Source organism: Capricornis sumatraensis, chromosome 12 (assembly GCF_032405125.1).
Source record: "Capricornis sumatraensis isolate serow.1 chromosome 12, serow.2, whole genome shotgun sequence".
Taxonomy (NCBI): Eukaryota; Metazoa; Chordata; class Mammalia; order Artiodactyla; family Bovidae; genus Capricornis; species Capricornis sumatraensis.
In genome coordinates, this window is record NC_091080.1 from 59,933,022 (window position 1) to 59,947,627 (window position 14,606).

A 14,606-nucleotide genomic window follows, 5' to 3' on the forward strand; every position below is an offset into this window, starting at 1 on the left:
CCACTCTGCCTCTGACACCCCGTGCTGAGCCATCCTGCCCCAGGGCACCCTCTTCACCTGCTCATGCTCCACTTGTAGCAACCAGTTTGCCCCCACAGGCTGACACCCTCCTCATCACACTGTGGTTTCTGCACGCTGCTTTGGGCCACCCACCCCCACCACCACACACAGCACCCATTCAGGCTATATCCTTGCCCTGAGCCACTGTGTCTCCTCTGCCTTACAGACCCAAGACATACACCTTGCTATGTCTTGTCTAGTAGCTTCAGGAGTGAACTGTTCAGGAAGATGAAAATGAAGAGGAAGAGAAATCATATGCTATTTTTAAACAGAATAAATAAATTCACTGAAGAATACACACATTTCTGTTAAACTACAGCTAAATTTTTTTCATTTTATTTTTAAGTGGAGGATAATTGTAATATTGGGATGGTTTCTTTCCATAGAAGCAACCTAAATGTCCATCGAAAAAGGAAGGATAAAGAAGTTGTGGTAGATATACACAATGGAGTATTATTCAGCTATAAAGTGAAATGCATTTGAGTCAGTTCTAATGAGGTGGATGAACCTAGAGCTTATCATACAGAGTGAAGTAGGTCAGAAAAAGGAAGACAAATATAATGTTTAATGCATATATATGGAATCTAGAAATGCTTAAAGTTTTCAGCATTCCCTCTCAGCTCCTAAGAATCAGTAAAAGAAAGACCCCCATTATAACTTTAAATGGTAAATGATAAAAAGTTCATACAAGATTGGACATCAGTATTCTATTTCCCCTCTACTATACATATATCTCAACTACTAAATGACTACTGTTCAAATTCAGATGAAGATGCACAAGAATAAATCTAGATCTGAGAATAAAACTTATTTTGAGAGATTATTTTAAATAAGCATTAACTAACTTAAAGTTATCTTAGTAGTTTTGTTTTTTTTTAAGGAAATCTTCTGTAAGCCAGTTGAGAATGAAGCAGAGTAATTAGACAACACATAATATCTTGAAGAGCCTCAGTTTAATCTTACCCTTGAGAAGATATTTTCCAGGGAGCTAGTTAAGGATCTCTTAGCTTTATTTTTCAGAATGTCAAGTTTGAACCTTCCACTGCTTGTCGCATTTTCCGGGATTGTACTATTTGAAATAGTCTATGGAAAGAAAAACATTAATTTTGGTTTGGAAAAACTCAAGGTTAAATGAAGCTTTAAAGACAGGCTTATGATTAAACCATTAAAAAGCGCAAGAATTCTTCTGGAGCTCTATTAAAGAAGTAATAATTTAGGTTCCACATCATAAGCACACAGATTATAAGCAAATGGGTTTTAATATTATAAGCAGTAAAAAAGATAGAAATAAGATCTTTCATTTATGCCTTTCCTCTCTGCTAATATATTCTTGCTGCATTTAACAAAAACTAAAGATGTCACTTTTTATTGCTGTTATTTTGATTAATAACTATATTCATGCTTTTCCAAATTGCATACTTTATATCCAAATTACCAAGGAAAACACAAGAAACAGTTTTCAAAGAACAAAGAATCTTTTAGTAAAGCTGGATTCTGCTAATGCATTTGTTATAATTCGCTTTTCATTTGCGAGTGGGTCATCTATCTTTTCAGTCAACAAGTACTCCCTGATAGTACTAAGCTGTATGAGAACCTACAATATGTCCACTATATAAATTGAGATTCTCTAAATATTTTATCCTATACAGACATAAAAAGCTACTATGTATATCACATGGTTCTTCATGCCAGAAAACTTCCAAAAGAGAAAACTTTGTCCTTTGCCTGTGGAGGAAATATCCTCACATGTAACAGTGAAAAGAAGCAACACATAAATATCAAACACGGAACCATGAGCTGTGGCTCTCAATGGTTAGGAAGAAAAAGATACACAGGATTTAATGTGGGCAGGAAAAAAAAAAAAAGGGTGAAGACTTTCCCAACACCGGGAATGATGCTGGCAAAATCATAAAGGCTGGGATGCTCACAGGACGGGATGTCAGTACAGATAGTTGACTGTAACAGAAGGAAGTGAGTGGAAAGTGGGAAAGTGAAGCTGGAGATAAAACGTTGATCTTAAATGCTGGATAATTAGGAAGAATCACTGATTACAATTTATAAGCAGAAGAATATCACTGTGAAAGTAATGTTTGGGGAAGATTTATGTGAAAAGAGTGTTCAAAAGTCACCCGAAGGACTGGGAAATCAGAGACTGGAAGATCAGATGGGAGGCTTCAGCACAGTCTACACAGGAGACAACAGAGGTCTGTAGTGGAGTTGGTGCCACAGGATCTTCTAAGGAGTTACTGATAAACAGTGGATCGGAATGAGGGCTGGACTGGGTTCTGGCTGTGTATAGGACTAGGATACTCATTATTCTAAGGCTTTGGGATGAATGACACAACTGAAATAGGGAAATCGTATTGTCACTGAGCGCAGTGCCTGACAGAGCAGCTACTCAGTGAATTTACTGTTGTTGGGTCTCTAAGCCGCAGAAGGCAATGGCACCCCACTCCAGTACTCTTGCCTGGAAAATCCCATGGACGGAGGAGCCTGGTAGGCTGCAGTCCATGGGGTCGCAAAGAATGGGACACGACTGAGTGACTTCCCTTTCACTTTTCACTTTCATGCATTGGAGAAGGAAATAGCAACCCACTCCAGTGTTCTTGCCTGGAGAATCCCAGGGGCGGGGGAGCCTGGTGGGCTCCCCATCTATGGAGTCGCACAGAGTCGGACACGACTGAAGCGACTTAGCAGCAGCAGTAGCAGCAGCAGCAGTCTCTAAGCCATGTCCCACTCTTTGCTACCCCATGGATTGTAGCCCGCCAGGCTTCTCTGTCCATGGGATTCTCCAGGCAAGAATACTGGAGTGGCTTGCTATTTCCTTCTCCAGGGGATCTTCCCAACCCAGGGATCGAACATACATCTCCTATACTGCAGGCAAGTTCTTTACCACCGAACCACCTGGGAAGCCCACTCAGTGAATACTAGTGGAAGGAAGAAAGGAAAAGAAAGAGCAAAGGAGAGCAAGAGGAAGGAATTTAAGTATACTGGCAGGAAAACATACATAAATTGTTAAAACCTCCTCTGTGACCTTGAGTTCTCTCCATCATATAGAAAATTTGTGTCACGACTCACATACTGCCTTTGGCCTTCTGGTCAACATGACTATTATCATCAATGACCGATTTAAGCAAACCCGTTAACAGATTTTACTCTTTAAATTTCTTGACCTTCTTGTGTCACTGGACATCACTGATCTTACTTGAACTTTTCTCCTACCTTGGTCATACCATAATAAATCTTTCTACCTCATTATTCCCTTTCAGTCTATTACTGGCTCCATTTTAATTTACTCATTGCCTAAAATGTGGGTATCCCTCAGAACACCCGCCTTTGACTTCAAACCTGTGCCAAAGCTCACTGTCTTCTGTATTAATAATGTCAACTCAAATTCTACGAGCACCAAATCCATTTTCTAATTATATCTCAAACACACTTGCAAAATTGAATTTTTCTTTCTTATTTCCATCTTCTGCCCTACTCTTGTCTTCTTTGTGTATTTCTTAGCTATTACACCCAGTTCTTCCAAATTTGAAACCCTGAAGTCTCTCCCAGCAAGACCCTTTCCCATCCTAAACGTATCTATCCAATCAGTCACCAAGTCCTAAGGATTATGCTTCCCAAATAGCTCTTGACTCAGTGCCTCCCTTACGTCTCCAGGGCTCCAGTTTAGCCTCTAAGACAAAATAAATTTTTCAAGATAGAATCATTCAATCTATTTATGTCCCAGTGCTATCTCTGTCTAGAACATACTTATATATCACTGTGCTAACCACACTGTACTTCCATTTTCACTTCATTTGATTACATGTTGGTTTTTCCTTCTTAACAGTTAGAGGTCAGATAAGAGCTGTCATTATTCATCTCTATTGCCTAGTACATAGTATGTACTTGATAAATGAATCATTTCTCACATAGTCTATTACCAGTCTCCCAATTCAAAAATGTTACTTCAGTCCTGGCACTGGTAACCCCCTCACTCCCCAACCAGCCCCATAAACCGACCATCACTATGACAGAAGAGTTATCTCTTTAAAGTACAAATCTGATTTTCTCTTGCTTTTACCTGAAATCCTTCAATGACAAAGTCAGGCATAGCACTTAAGGCTCTTTATCATCTCACCACTGCTTAGCCTCCAGCCTTATCCCCCATCAATCCCCAGTTCAGTTCAGTTCAGTCGCTCGGTCGTGTCTGACTTTTTGCGACCCCATGAATCACAGCACGCCAGGCCTCCCTGTCCATCACCAACTCCTGGAATTCACTCAAACTCACGTCCATTGAGTCGGTAAAGCCATCCAGCCATCTCATCCTCTGTTGTCCCCTCCTCCTCCTGCCTCTCAAGCAAACCCTAAAAACCCAGTATGTCCTTGGAGGGCCTGCAAGGAGTATGTTCACTCATGGTCACAAAGTTACTGCTTAACTGCTCAGTGTTCCTTCTTAAAACACAAATCCTCAACTGTTCTGATTAGAAAATTTTATCTCCCCTAAAATTCCAGCCCCACCCTCCCCCTAAAATCTCTTCCTCTCCAATTCTTTCATGCTTTCCTCTACCCTCACTCCCTGCTCTGGTTCCAAAGCAAACACATAGCCACTTCATGTTCACTGCACATTCTTTTAAAAAGCTATCTTGTTGCCTGTACTACATGTATCTATTAATATTTATGGCTGCAAAGAGTCAGAAAGGACTGAGCAACTAATACTTTTCACTTTTAATATTTAGGTTTGCATTCCCTTTTGGATTATTTGAGCTTCTCTCTGCAGGCTGTATCATCATTGATGTCTTTTTTGTCACATTATCATATAGCTTGGCTCGTAGAAGGTCCTCTAGAAGTACTTGTACAATAAATAATTAAGGAATCACTTATCACATGGCAAGTGATTTGTTCTGAACAAAATGAAATAAAAATATAACCTGAATTAGTGTTATTGAGGTAAATATGTCATAATTTCCTTAGATGTCATTGCCAGTGGTCTTGCTTTATCTACATGCAGCTGAGAACACATTCTAAACCATGTGCACAGAAATATCATCCCTTAGTTTGCAATCAGGAGCGCCGTTTCCATGACATTACTTCTTCTTTGCATGTTTGCTTAATATTGCTCAAGGCTGTGTAAGTTTTTAATGAAATAAGATGTTCATATGGATTTGAAATAAAATAATGGATTAGTATTACTAAAATATACACATTCATTCTAAATCATGAGCATTTGCTATTACTGGTTTTCTATCAAAATTCACAATTTTTTTACATTTTAAAAGCATCAAAATTTTATCTCCATGTGCCAATGCTTGCTAAAATTTACTATAAAATTTCTGAGATGCTAGGAGGGAAAGAATGATTAGGGCTTAACCCTAAAGATGAGAACACAAAGCAAACAAACTCCTTTTACAACTTCTATGAAATTTTGACTGAATATATGAAAAAAACAAAAATCAGTCAGGGAGCAAACATCTCACCAATGGGCCTTCCCCGATATGAACATGTGTCTTCTGCTTGGCTTCGCATAGCTGCCTCAGATGTAAAATCACAAGTTCATTCTCCTCCTGGTCATTGACTGCCTTCATTTTCTGTTGAAGACAGACCAACAACAGTACATTATGGGAAGACAACATCCACTGTTTTATTCTCATTTAATTTTATCTGTCTGGTAGACAAACATAAATAAAGCTAAGCACTTAGCTGCTCTTAGGAACAATAGGGGCTTCTAGTAACTATCAGAGAACATAGTGGGATACCTATCTTTCATTTCAGATAGAGAAATGGAAATAGAAACTCAAAAATCAGGATCCAATTCTCATTCTTTATATCTTATTTGTGAGGACTATAAATCATGTTACCTGAACACGTTCAAAGATGTCAGCTTGCTCGTTATCTGTCAAGGATGAGAGGTGCCTCTGTATTACCAGCTTGGCTCTTGGTGGGTAGAGACCTAAGGGAAATGATGGGGATTCATGTTAAACAGGTTCTAGCCAAAGAGATATATATGTTAGTCACCCAGTTGTGTCTGATTCTTTGCGACCCCATGGACTGTAGCTTACCAAGCTTCTCTGTTCATAGGATTTTCCTGGCAAGAATACTGGAATGGGTTGCCATTTCCTTCTCCCAGGGATCTTCCCAACCCAGAGACTGACCCAGGGAATTAGAAAGAAGAAAAAATTCTAGGAACTTCTCAGCTCTGCATTTCTTTGTGCAATATACAACAAAATGCTGGGAAAATCTGTGATCATGTCCAGAAACACTAACCCTGGGGACTGAACCCTGAACTGGCAGGCAGATTCTTTACCACTCATAAATATGTATATATATATGTGTGTGTGTGTGTGTGTATATATATATGTGTGTGTGTGTGTGTGTGTGTGTGTATATGTGTGTGTATATATATATATATATATACACACATACATAAATAAAATGCACTGCAGGTTGTCCCTTCACCAGCAGGCTCTGAAGTTAAACCTTCTCAAGGAGTTGTGTTCCTGCCTACAAAAAACCTTGGAACACTGCAATGAAATAATTAAATGGAAAATCTCCTCACCAAAAACAATGACCCCTATGAGTGATCTTGAAGTCAGACTTATTAACAAAAAATGTCTCAGTTCAGTTCAGTTCAGTCGCTCAGTCATGTCCAACTCTTTGAGACCCCATGAACCCCAGCACGCCAGGCCTCCCTGTCCATCACCAACTCCCTGAGTTCACTCAAACTCACATCCATCGAGTCGGTGATGCCATCCAGCCATCTCATCCTCTGTTGTCCTCTTCTCCTCCTGCCCCCAATCCCTCCCAGCATCAGAGTCTTTTCCAATGAGTCAACTCTTCACATGAGGTGGCCAAAGTATTGGAGTTTCAGCTTTAGCATCACTCCTTCCAAAGAAATCCCAGGACTGATCTCCTTTAGGATGGACCAGTTGGATCTCCCTGCAGTCCAAGGGACTCACAAGAGTCTTCTCCAACACCACAGTTCTAAAGCATCAATTCTTCTGCACTCAGCTTTCTTCACATTCCACCCATACATGACCACTGGAAAAACCATAGCCTTGACTAGAGGGACCTTTGTTGGCAGAGTAATTTCTCTGCTTTTTAATATGCTGTCTAGGTTGGTCATAACTTTCCTTCCAAGGAGTAAGCATCTTTTAATTTCATGGCTGCAATCACCATCTGCAGTGATTTTGGAGCCCAGAAAAATAAAGTCTGACACTGTTTCCACTGTTTCCCCATCTATTTGCCATGAAAAATAGCTGCCATGGTTAGCTGTTGACAGCTAACCAGACACCACTGAAGGTACTAACAAACTTAGCCATCCTAGAAGCTCTTAGGATACTATTAGCCTTAGCCAAAATCTCTAAGCTTAAAACTGGACATTCAAAAAAGAAAAAATAACCACTAATATTAAAAAGCAGAGCTGAAGCTTATTAGGTAGGAAGCTCTCCCCTTTATGCAGGTCTTGGTAATGAAACTTCAAGGACATCATTAGTACTTAGGGACATTTTTTAGTGTTACAATTTTCCCAATAAAATGTTTATATTCTTATATCATGTTATTCATATATCCATTGCACTTCTACACATAATTTAGATTAAATCCTCAAGCACACATCTTTTCCATAAAAACATTTTGTTTTAATTTTTTTAAAAGGGGAAGTAAAATTCATATTAATAATGATTTGCCTGATTATCCATTTTTAAGAAACAGATCTACATAGTTAGGGGTCACTTATAATATTGCTACTGTACTGTGATTAGAAAGAGGTTATCCAGCTATTCATATTTAATGACTCTTAAAGGTAGACTGCACTTTAAAATCCCTAGGAGAGATTTACCACAAAATATGCATTGTTTAAAAAAAAAAAACTAGAATTCCTATCATGGTGTGTAGAACATGTACAGGGCCACCACTGGACCTGTTTTAAACCACTGTGTGGTATATAATGAGAACCAGAAAGAAGAAAAGCTTCTAGAAACTTCTCAGCTCTACATTTCTTTGTGCAATATACAACAAAATGCTGCGAAAATCTGTGATCACGTTCAGTTCAGGTCAGTTCAGTCACTCAGTCGTGTCCGACTCTTTGCGAGCCCATGAACTGCAGCATGCCAGGCCTCCCTGTCCATCACCAATAGAATGTATTATTAATATTTAAATTTTAAAATATTTCCATACAAATCTTGAAATTATTTGTTCTAGTTCTGTGAAAAATATCGCTGGTAGCTGATAGGGATTGCATTGAATTTGTAGATTGCATTGGGTAGTATACTCATTTTCACTATATTGATTCTTCTGATCCATGAACATGGCATATTTCTCCATCTATTAGTGTCCTCTTTGATTTCTTTCATCAGTGTTTTATAGTTTTCTATATATAGGTCTTTAGTTTCTTTAGGGAGATATATTCCTAAGTATTTTATTCTTTTCGTTGCAACGGTGAATGGAATTGTTTCCTTAATTTCTTTTTCTACTTTCTCATTATTAGTGTATAGGAATGCAAGGGATTTCTGTGTGTTGATTTTATATCCTGCAACTTTACTATATTCATTGATTAGCTCTAGTAATTTTCTGGTGGAGTCTTTAGGGTTTTCTATGTAGAGGATCATGTCATCTGCAAACAGTGAGAGTTTTACTTCTTCTTTTCCAATTTGGATTTCTTTTATTTCTTTTTCTGCTCTGATTGCTGTGGCCAAAACTCCCAGAACTATGTTGAATAGTAGCAGTGACAGTCAGCATCCTTGTCTTGTTCCTGACTTTAGGGGAAATGCTTTCAATTTTTCACCATTGAGGATAATGTTTACTGTGGGTTTGTCATATATAGCTTTTATTATGTTGAGGTATGTTCCTTCTATTCCTGCTTTCTGGAGAGTTTTTATCATAAATGGATGTTGAATTTTGTCAAAGGCCTTCTCTGCATCTATTGAGATAATCATATGGCTTTTATTTTTCAATTTGTTAATGTGGTGAATTACATTGATTGATTTGTGGAATTAAATAAATCTGATTGGTGAAAAATGTGTCTCAGTATTATTTTAATATAATTATCTCTTATTTTATATCAAGCTCTACATCTTTTTTATATTTTTAAAAGCCCCTTGCCCATTTGGGTTGTTTTTTTTTTTTAATATTTTGTTGTTTATTTCTGAGAGCTCTTTACTTTTTTGATAAATTAAAAGCTTAGTCTGTGACATGAGTTGCAAATATTTTGCCCAGTTTGGTTTTTAAGTTTTTTTCTATTTTGGTCTTTTGATATTGCTAAGGGTTTTTGCTTTGTTGTGTAGAAATTTTAAAAACTTTATTGTTCTATTGTTCAGAAACACTAAAATTCATTTTGATGGTGTGATGTCACACACTACCACAGCTTATTATTTGCTGGCAAAGTCTCCTCAGGCCGTATATTAAGAAACTGATTCACATGAGTGGGGTTTTTTGGTTTGTTTGTTTTATGTTGGTTATTATTCCAGTATGTTATTAGCATGTGTAGGAGGATAAAAGATTAAAAAGGAGAAAAGTAAACAGGGTATTTACTTGAAGTATGTAACTAAATCTATAGCCCAGGAAGTTTCCTCAGTCTTTTATTTCAATGGAAGAATTGCAAACAGCTGTATATTATTTATTTTCAAACTATGCATGCCCCCTACACTGCCTTGAATTTGATTTGGCTTCCAATTTGGAATCACTGATTAGTGAATTAACCAGTCCTGAGAGGTAAGTATATTATTTAGCCCTCACACAAGTTATTGTAGGAAAACAAGATTGAGGATAACTGTTCCATCTCCACAATGCTCAGCATCACTTTGGTTTCACGTGCTGAGGATGGGTCCTAGAGATGGTGCTCTCAGACACTGCTTCCTGGATTCACTCTGGTCCACCAACATGACTATGCTACTCTTCCTGGTCTATGTCCTTAATATAGGCATAGAAGAAGTTGGCATACGTATCTACTCCTTTTCTTTCTTTCTTTTTTAGTACAAAAAGAACTCCATATTAATGCAGCCAAATGTATTGACAGGACTCTATAATTCTGAGTAAGCTACATGAAATACTAATATCTAGATACTCCTAAATACTTATATATACTCCTATCTTTTTCACTTTCTACTCACATTAATTTGTGTTGAATCTGAATACAGTCCTTTTTCCCACTTTATACTTTGTACATAACACAAGTTCAGAATCCACAGTTATCCTGCCCCAATGAAAAAAGCCTTTGGGGAAACACACTGATGCCATGGCTTCAGGACAGTGTGATCCTGAAAATCCTTGCTTTCTGATATTCTTCCAGAAAGAAGCATCAAGTTGCTGTGGAATCAGATCGAACAAGTTCAAATCCTGATTCTGCCCCTCCTAAGTAGTGAGGATGTGATAGTTATTACCCACTATGCATTTCAGTGCCTGTTCCTTATGAGTAAAATGAGGATTAAAAACAGCACCTATCTTGTGGGATTTCTATATGGATGAAGTGGTCCAAGATATGGAAACCACAATAGTGCTGAGACACAGTAAGACACAGTAAGAATATCTGTCTTACTGTTATTCCTTTCATTTTTACTATCAGAGCACTGCCCTATCTTATATTCTCTTAGCCTAATGTCAAAGACAGGGTAAAAAATTGTATCAGAAGGTGTTAGCCAAGGCCTTAGGAAAAGAATCTGTGTGAATCTTTCTCAGTCAATATGAACCCTTCCTTTGCTCCTTTCAGATACACACATACCTTGAAGTTTGTGGACCTTAAATTTCAGTCCATTCAAGATCTTGGGATGGCCCTACTAATTCTGGATGTATAGTTTGCATTCTCTTTCTTTACAGAGATCTCTAAAACTAAAATTTTTAAAGGAGCTTTTTTTAAAATATGATTTGCATAATTTCCTACTGGTGGTTTTATCTTTTTCTTACAGATAATAACAGTCCTCACAAATACCGAACAGCAGTCTGCTATCTCCTCATTTGTTGCTCATCATTTAACTTCCAAGTAAGCAGTTGTTGTTTTGTAAAAATGTTAAGATTTTATGAAATCAAATCTGTCAATGTCTTCTTTTGGTAGTTTCTGCATTTCTGTGTCTTAATAAAGGCTTTCTCGTTTAGGGACTAAATAATATTTTTATTTTAATGATTTTAGCATTTTGCTTGTTTACATTGAAGACTTTGATCCCTCTAGAATGTATTTTCAGTAGATACATAGAAGGAATCTTTGTCTCTCTGGATGGCAAACTGATCCAACACCATCTCTTGAATCACTCAGACTTTTCTCCCCAGACTTATATTCCCTTTACCATACATCAAAAATTGTTCCATTTTTGTAAAGGTTATATATATGTTTGAAAACAAGGCATTTCTATAAAATATTATAAATTTTAAAATTTGACTGTTATATTTAAATAGTCCTTATTCACACAGGTGAGTGGAAATTCAAAAAATTTTGCCATGTGCCTATGATTTTCCTGCCTACTTAACAGATATCACAATTTACACTTATTATGGCTCATACATTCTCTGCTTTATTCTATAGCTCAACCTCTCCCCATCAACATTAACATCTATCATACTGAATTACATTTACTTGTTCCCAAGCCTGCCTTTCCTTCAGACTATAAACTTCCTGAAGGCACAGTCTGCATCTCAATCATCTCTGCATCCCCAGTGCTGAGCACACTACCCAGAACATGATTTTGGGTAGGCCAAAAAGTTTGTTTGGGTTTTTCCATAAGCAGATTTAGAAAAACTTGAATTGACCAAAAATTTTTTGGCCAGCCCAACAGATACTTAACAAGTGTCTATTAAATTGTGTGTCCTCTCAGGTGCAGTAGCTTTCAACCTTTTTTATTAGGGGATAAGGAGAAGAAAGGAAAACTGAGCTAGAATCACCTGTTCCTCATGCCCCTCTCACTCTTCAGAACCCTTTTTTTTTTCAACTTGCTTTATGACATCATGTCTATTATCTGGGTGATTTTCAAATGTCCCTCAAAAGTTAGGAAACTTTCATTCCTGTTCTAAACCTTTAGGGAAAAGAAAACACATCATCAAGTGAGAAGAGAAAAAAATCTATAATCAACATTCTGGGAGGGTTTGTCTCTCTTCATTCATTCAACAAATATTTGGTCAGTTCCCACTGTGCACACAGTAGAGTCTTAAGAACTGTGGGAAATGCAAGTTCCTCCCTGGAGTCTGCCTCTGGAAAAAAAAGTTAAAAAATAAAAAAAAGGAAAAAGAGCCAAGCACCTAGGAGAGACTGACTGCACAAATTTGACTGGATGTGAGAAATGATTCTTAGGGCTCTTGGTTCACCTCAAAACAAAGAAGCATTCAACAACAGTAGCAACTTTCTCACTTCCTCAACGCCAAAGCAAACTCCTGTCTGCCAAGGCCAACTTATACTATACCTTCGATCCTTTCACAGAGCTTATGCAAAGAGTGCATGGGGCAGGCCTCACACAGCTTAATCTGGGTCTTGGCACTCTGCAGGGCAGCGGCCGTGCTGAAAGCCTGTTTCAGAGTCAGCATTACCTCATCAACCTACAAGAAAAACAGAGGCCAGGTCTGCAAACGTTTGCCTTCAGGGTAACATATTAAAAGCCCAATAGCAATGTGAGGCTTTGTTGATGCCTACTAAATCTTAATAATGTAATTTGATGATAGAGAGAAAACATTGTCTTGAAGTTAGACCTTCAATTAATTATACATAAAATTGGAAACTGGATGAAATAAGACTATTTTAATATGTATAGTACAACAGTACTGACCTGTTACTTGAATGCTGTTTTTGAATCCCATGGAGTACTATGCTATCAGTTAAATGATAGTCAATCAGAACTTTGTTTTCTTTTTTAAAATTTTATAGAATTATAGTTGATTTAGTTTTGTTTCAGGTAGACAGCAAAGTGATTCAGTTATACATATATATATATTCATTCTTCATCAGATTCTTTTCTCATACAGGTTATCACAGAATATTGAGTAGAGTTTCCTGTACTATACAGTAGGTCATTGTTGGTTATCTAAGGTCTTTGTTTAATTAAAGTAGTTTATCAGATAAAGATATCTTTGGAAGTTTTGCCTGCAATGCATAGGAAGCAACAAAATAAATCTAACATTCACTTGTGTTAATACGTATCTTATTGACTTTATCCTTTTGGATCATTTTTAGTGCAACAACTGAACGTGTGTTTAACCAAAGTTCTGGGAGAAACCAGCTCAATAAATAACATGGTAAGTGGGAGGGAGGTTCAAGAGGGAGAAAAGATATTTATCAGTTCAGCTCAATTCAGTCGCTCAGTCGTGTCCGACTCTTTGAGACCCCATGAATTGCAGCACACCAGGCCTCCCCGTCCATCACCAACTCCTGGAGTTCACTCAGACTCACGTCCATCGAGTTGATGACGCCATCCAGCCATCTCATCCTCTGTCATCCCCTTCTCCTCCTGCCCCCAACCCCTCCCAGCAGCAGAGTCTTTTCCAATGAGTCAACTCTTCGCATGAGGTGACCAAAGTACTGGAGTTTCAGCTTTAGCATCATTCCCTCCAAAGAAATCCCAGGGTTGATCTCCTTTAGAATAGACTAGTTGGATCTCCTTGCAGTCCAAGGGACTCTCAAGAGTCTTCTCCAGCACCACAGTACAAAAGCATCAATTCTTCGGTGCTCAGCTTTCTTCACAGTCCAACTCTCACATCCATACATGACCACAGGAAAAACCATAGCCTTGACTAGACGGACCTTTGTTGGCAAAGTAGTGTCTCTGCTTTTCAATATGCTATCTAGGTTGGTCATAACTTTTCTTCCAAGGAATAAGCGGCTAATTCATGTTGATGTATGGCAGAAACCAACACAATACTGTAAAGCAATCTTCCTCCAATTAAAAATAAATATACCTTTTAAAAATTAAAAAAAATAATAATCTTGGGGAAATTCTATGAAGGCTGCTGAAGTTTCTTTTCCTAGCGTTCTACTGAGATATAATCGACATACAGCACTGTATAAGTCTGAGATGTACAATATGATTTGACTTACATGCATCATGAAATAGTTATCACAATAAGTTTAGTGAACATCGTCATCTCAGATAGATGCAAGATTAAATAAACAGATTTTTTTTTTTGGTCCTTGTGATGAGAACTCCTGTCTTTTCTCTATGGCTTCTATTTATTAATATTAACATTTTGCTTCTGATTTGTGACACTAAGAACTTCTGACATCGTCCTGTCTAATAGCTGGGTCTCACCACTAGGTCAAGAGCTTGAAAACTGCCAGCCTGTTTCTTCCTTGCTCTTCCAATGACTTAGTCAAGAAGTTGGACTCTAGCATTCTGATTTCCTGGTTGTTTCTTGGAGGTCAACCAACAGCTCATCCTCCAGGCATTGTTAAGCCAACTTCAGGCCACGTTTCCTCCTCTGTGGCACAATCATCAGAGGAAAGTGTAGTTTTCTCACCCACTGTAGAACTGAGGTCAAAGTCTAAAACCTGCATGGGGAGCTGTATAGTACCAGGGCCTCATCCAAACTACCTCTGATATTCAAAACCATTCACATGCTTTATAAACTATGCTTTGTCTTGTTCTGTTTTTATT

The 14,606-nt window shown here is 37.9% G+C and overlaps 1 protein-coding gene across 3 annotated transcripts in view; it reads right to left on the reverse strand.

Annotated features, from left to right (window-relative positions):
• Positions 1-14,606, reverse strand: part of TBC1D4 (TBC1 domain family member 4) — a 216,650-nt gene that overhangs the window by 56,742 nt on the left and 145,302 nt on the right. For all 3 annotated transcript variants that reach the window (XM_068984279.1, XM_068984278.1, XM_068984277.1), the window contains exons 5-8: positions 12,426-12,558; positions 5,904-5,995; positions 5,523-5,633; positions 1,024-1,143 (exon numbers count right to left, since the gene is read on the reverse strand). In XM_068984279.1, coding sequence (XP_068840380.1) covers positions 1,024-1,143; positions 5,523-5,633; positions 5,904-5,995; positions 12,426-12,558 — 456 coding nt within the window. The remainder of the gene's footprint in view (positions 1-1,023; positions 1,144-5,522; positions 5,634-5,903; positions 5,996-12,425; positions 12,559-14,606) is intronic.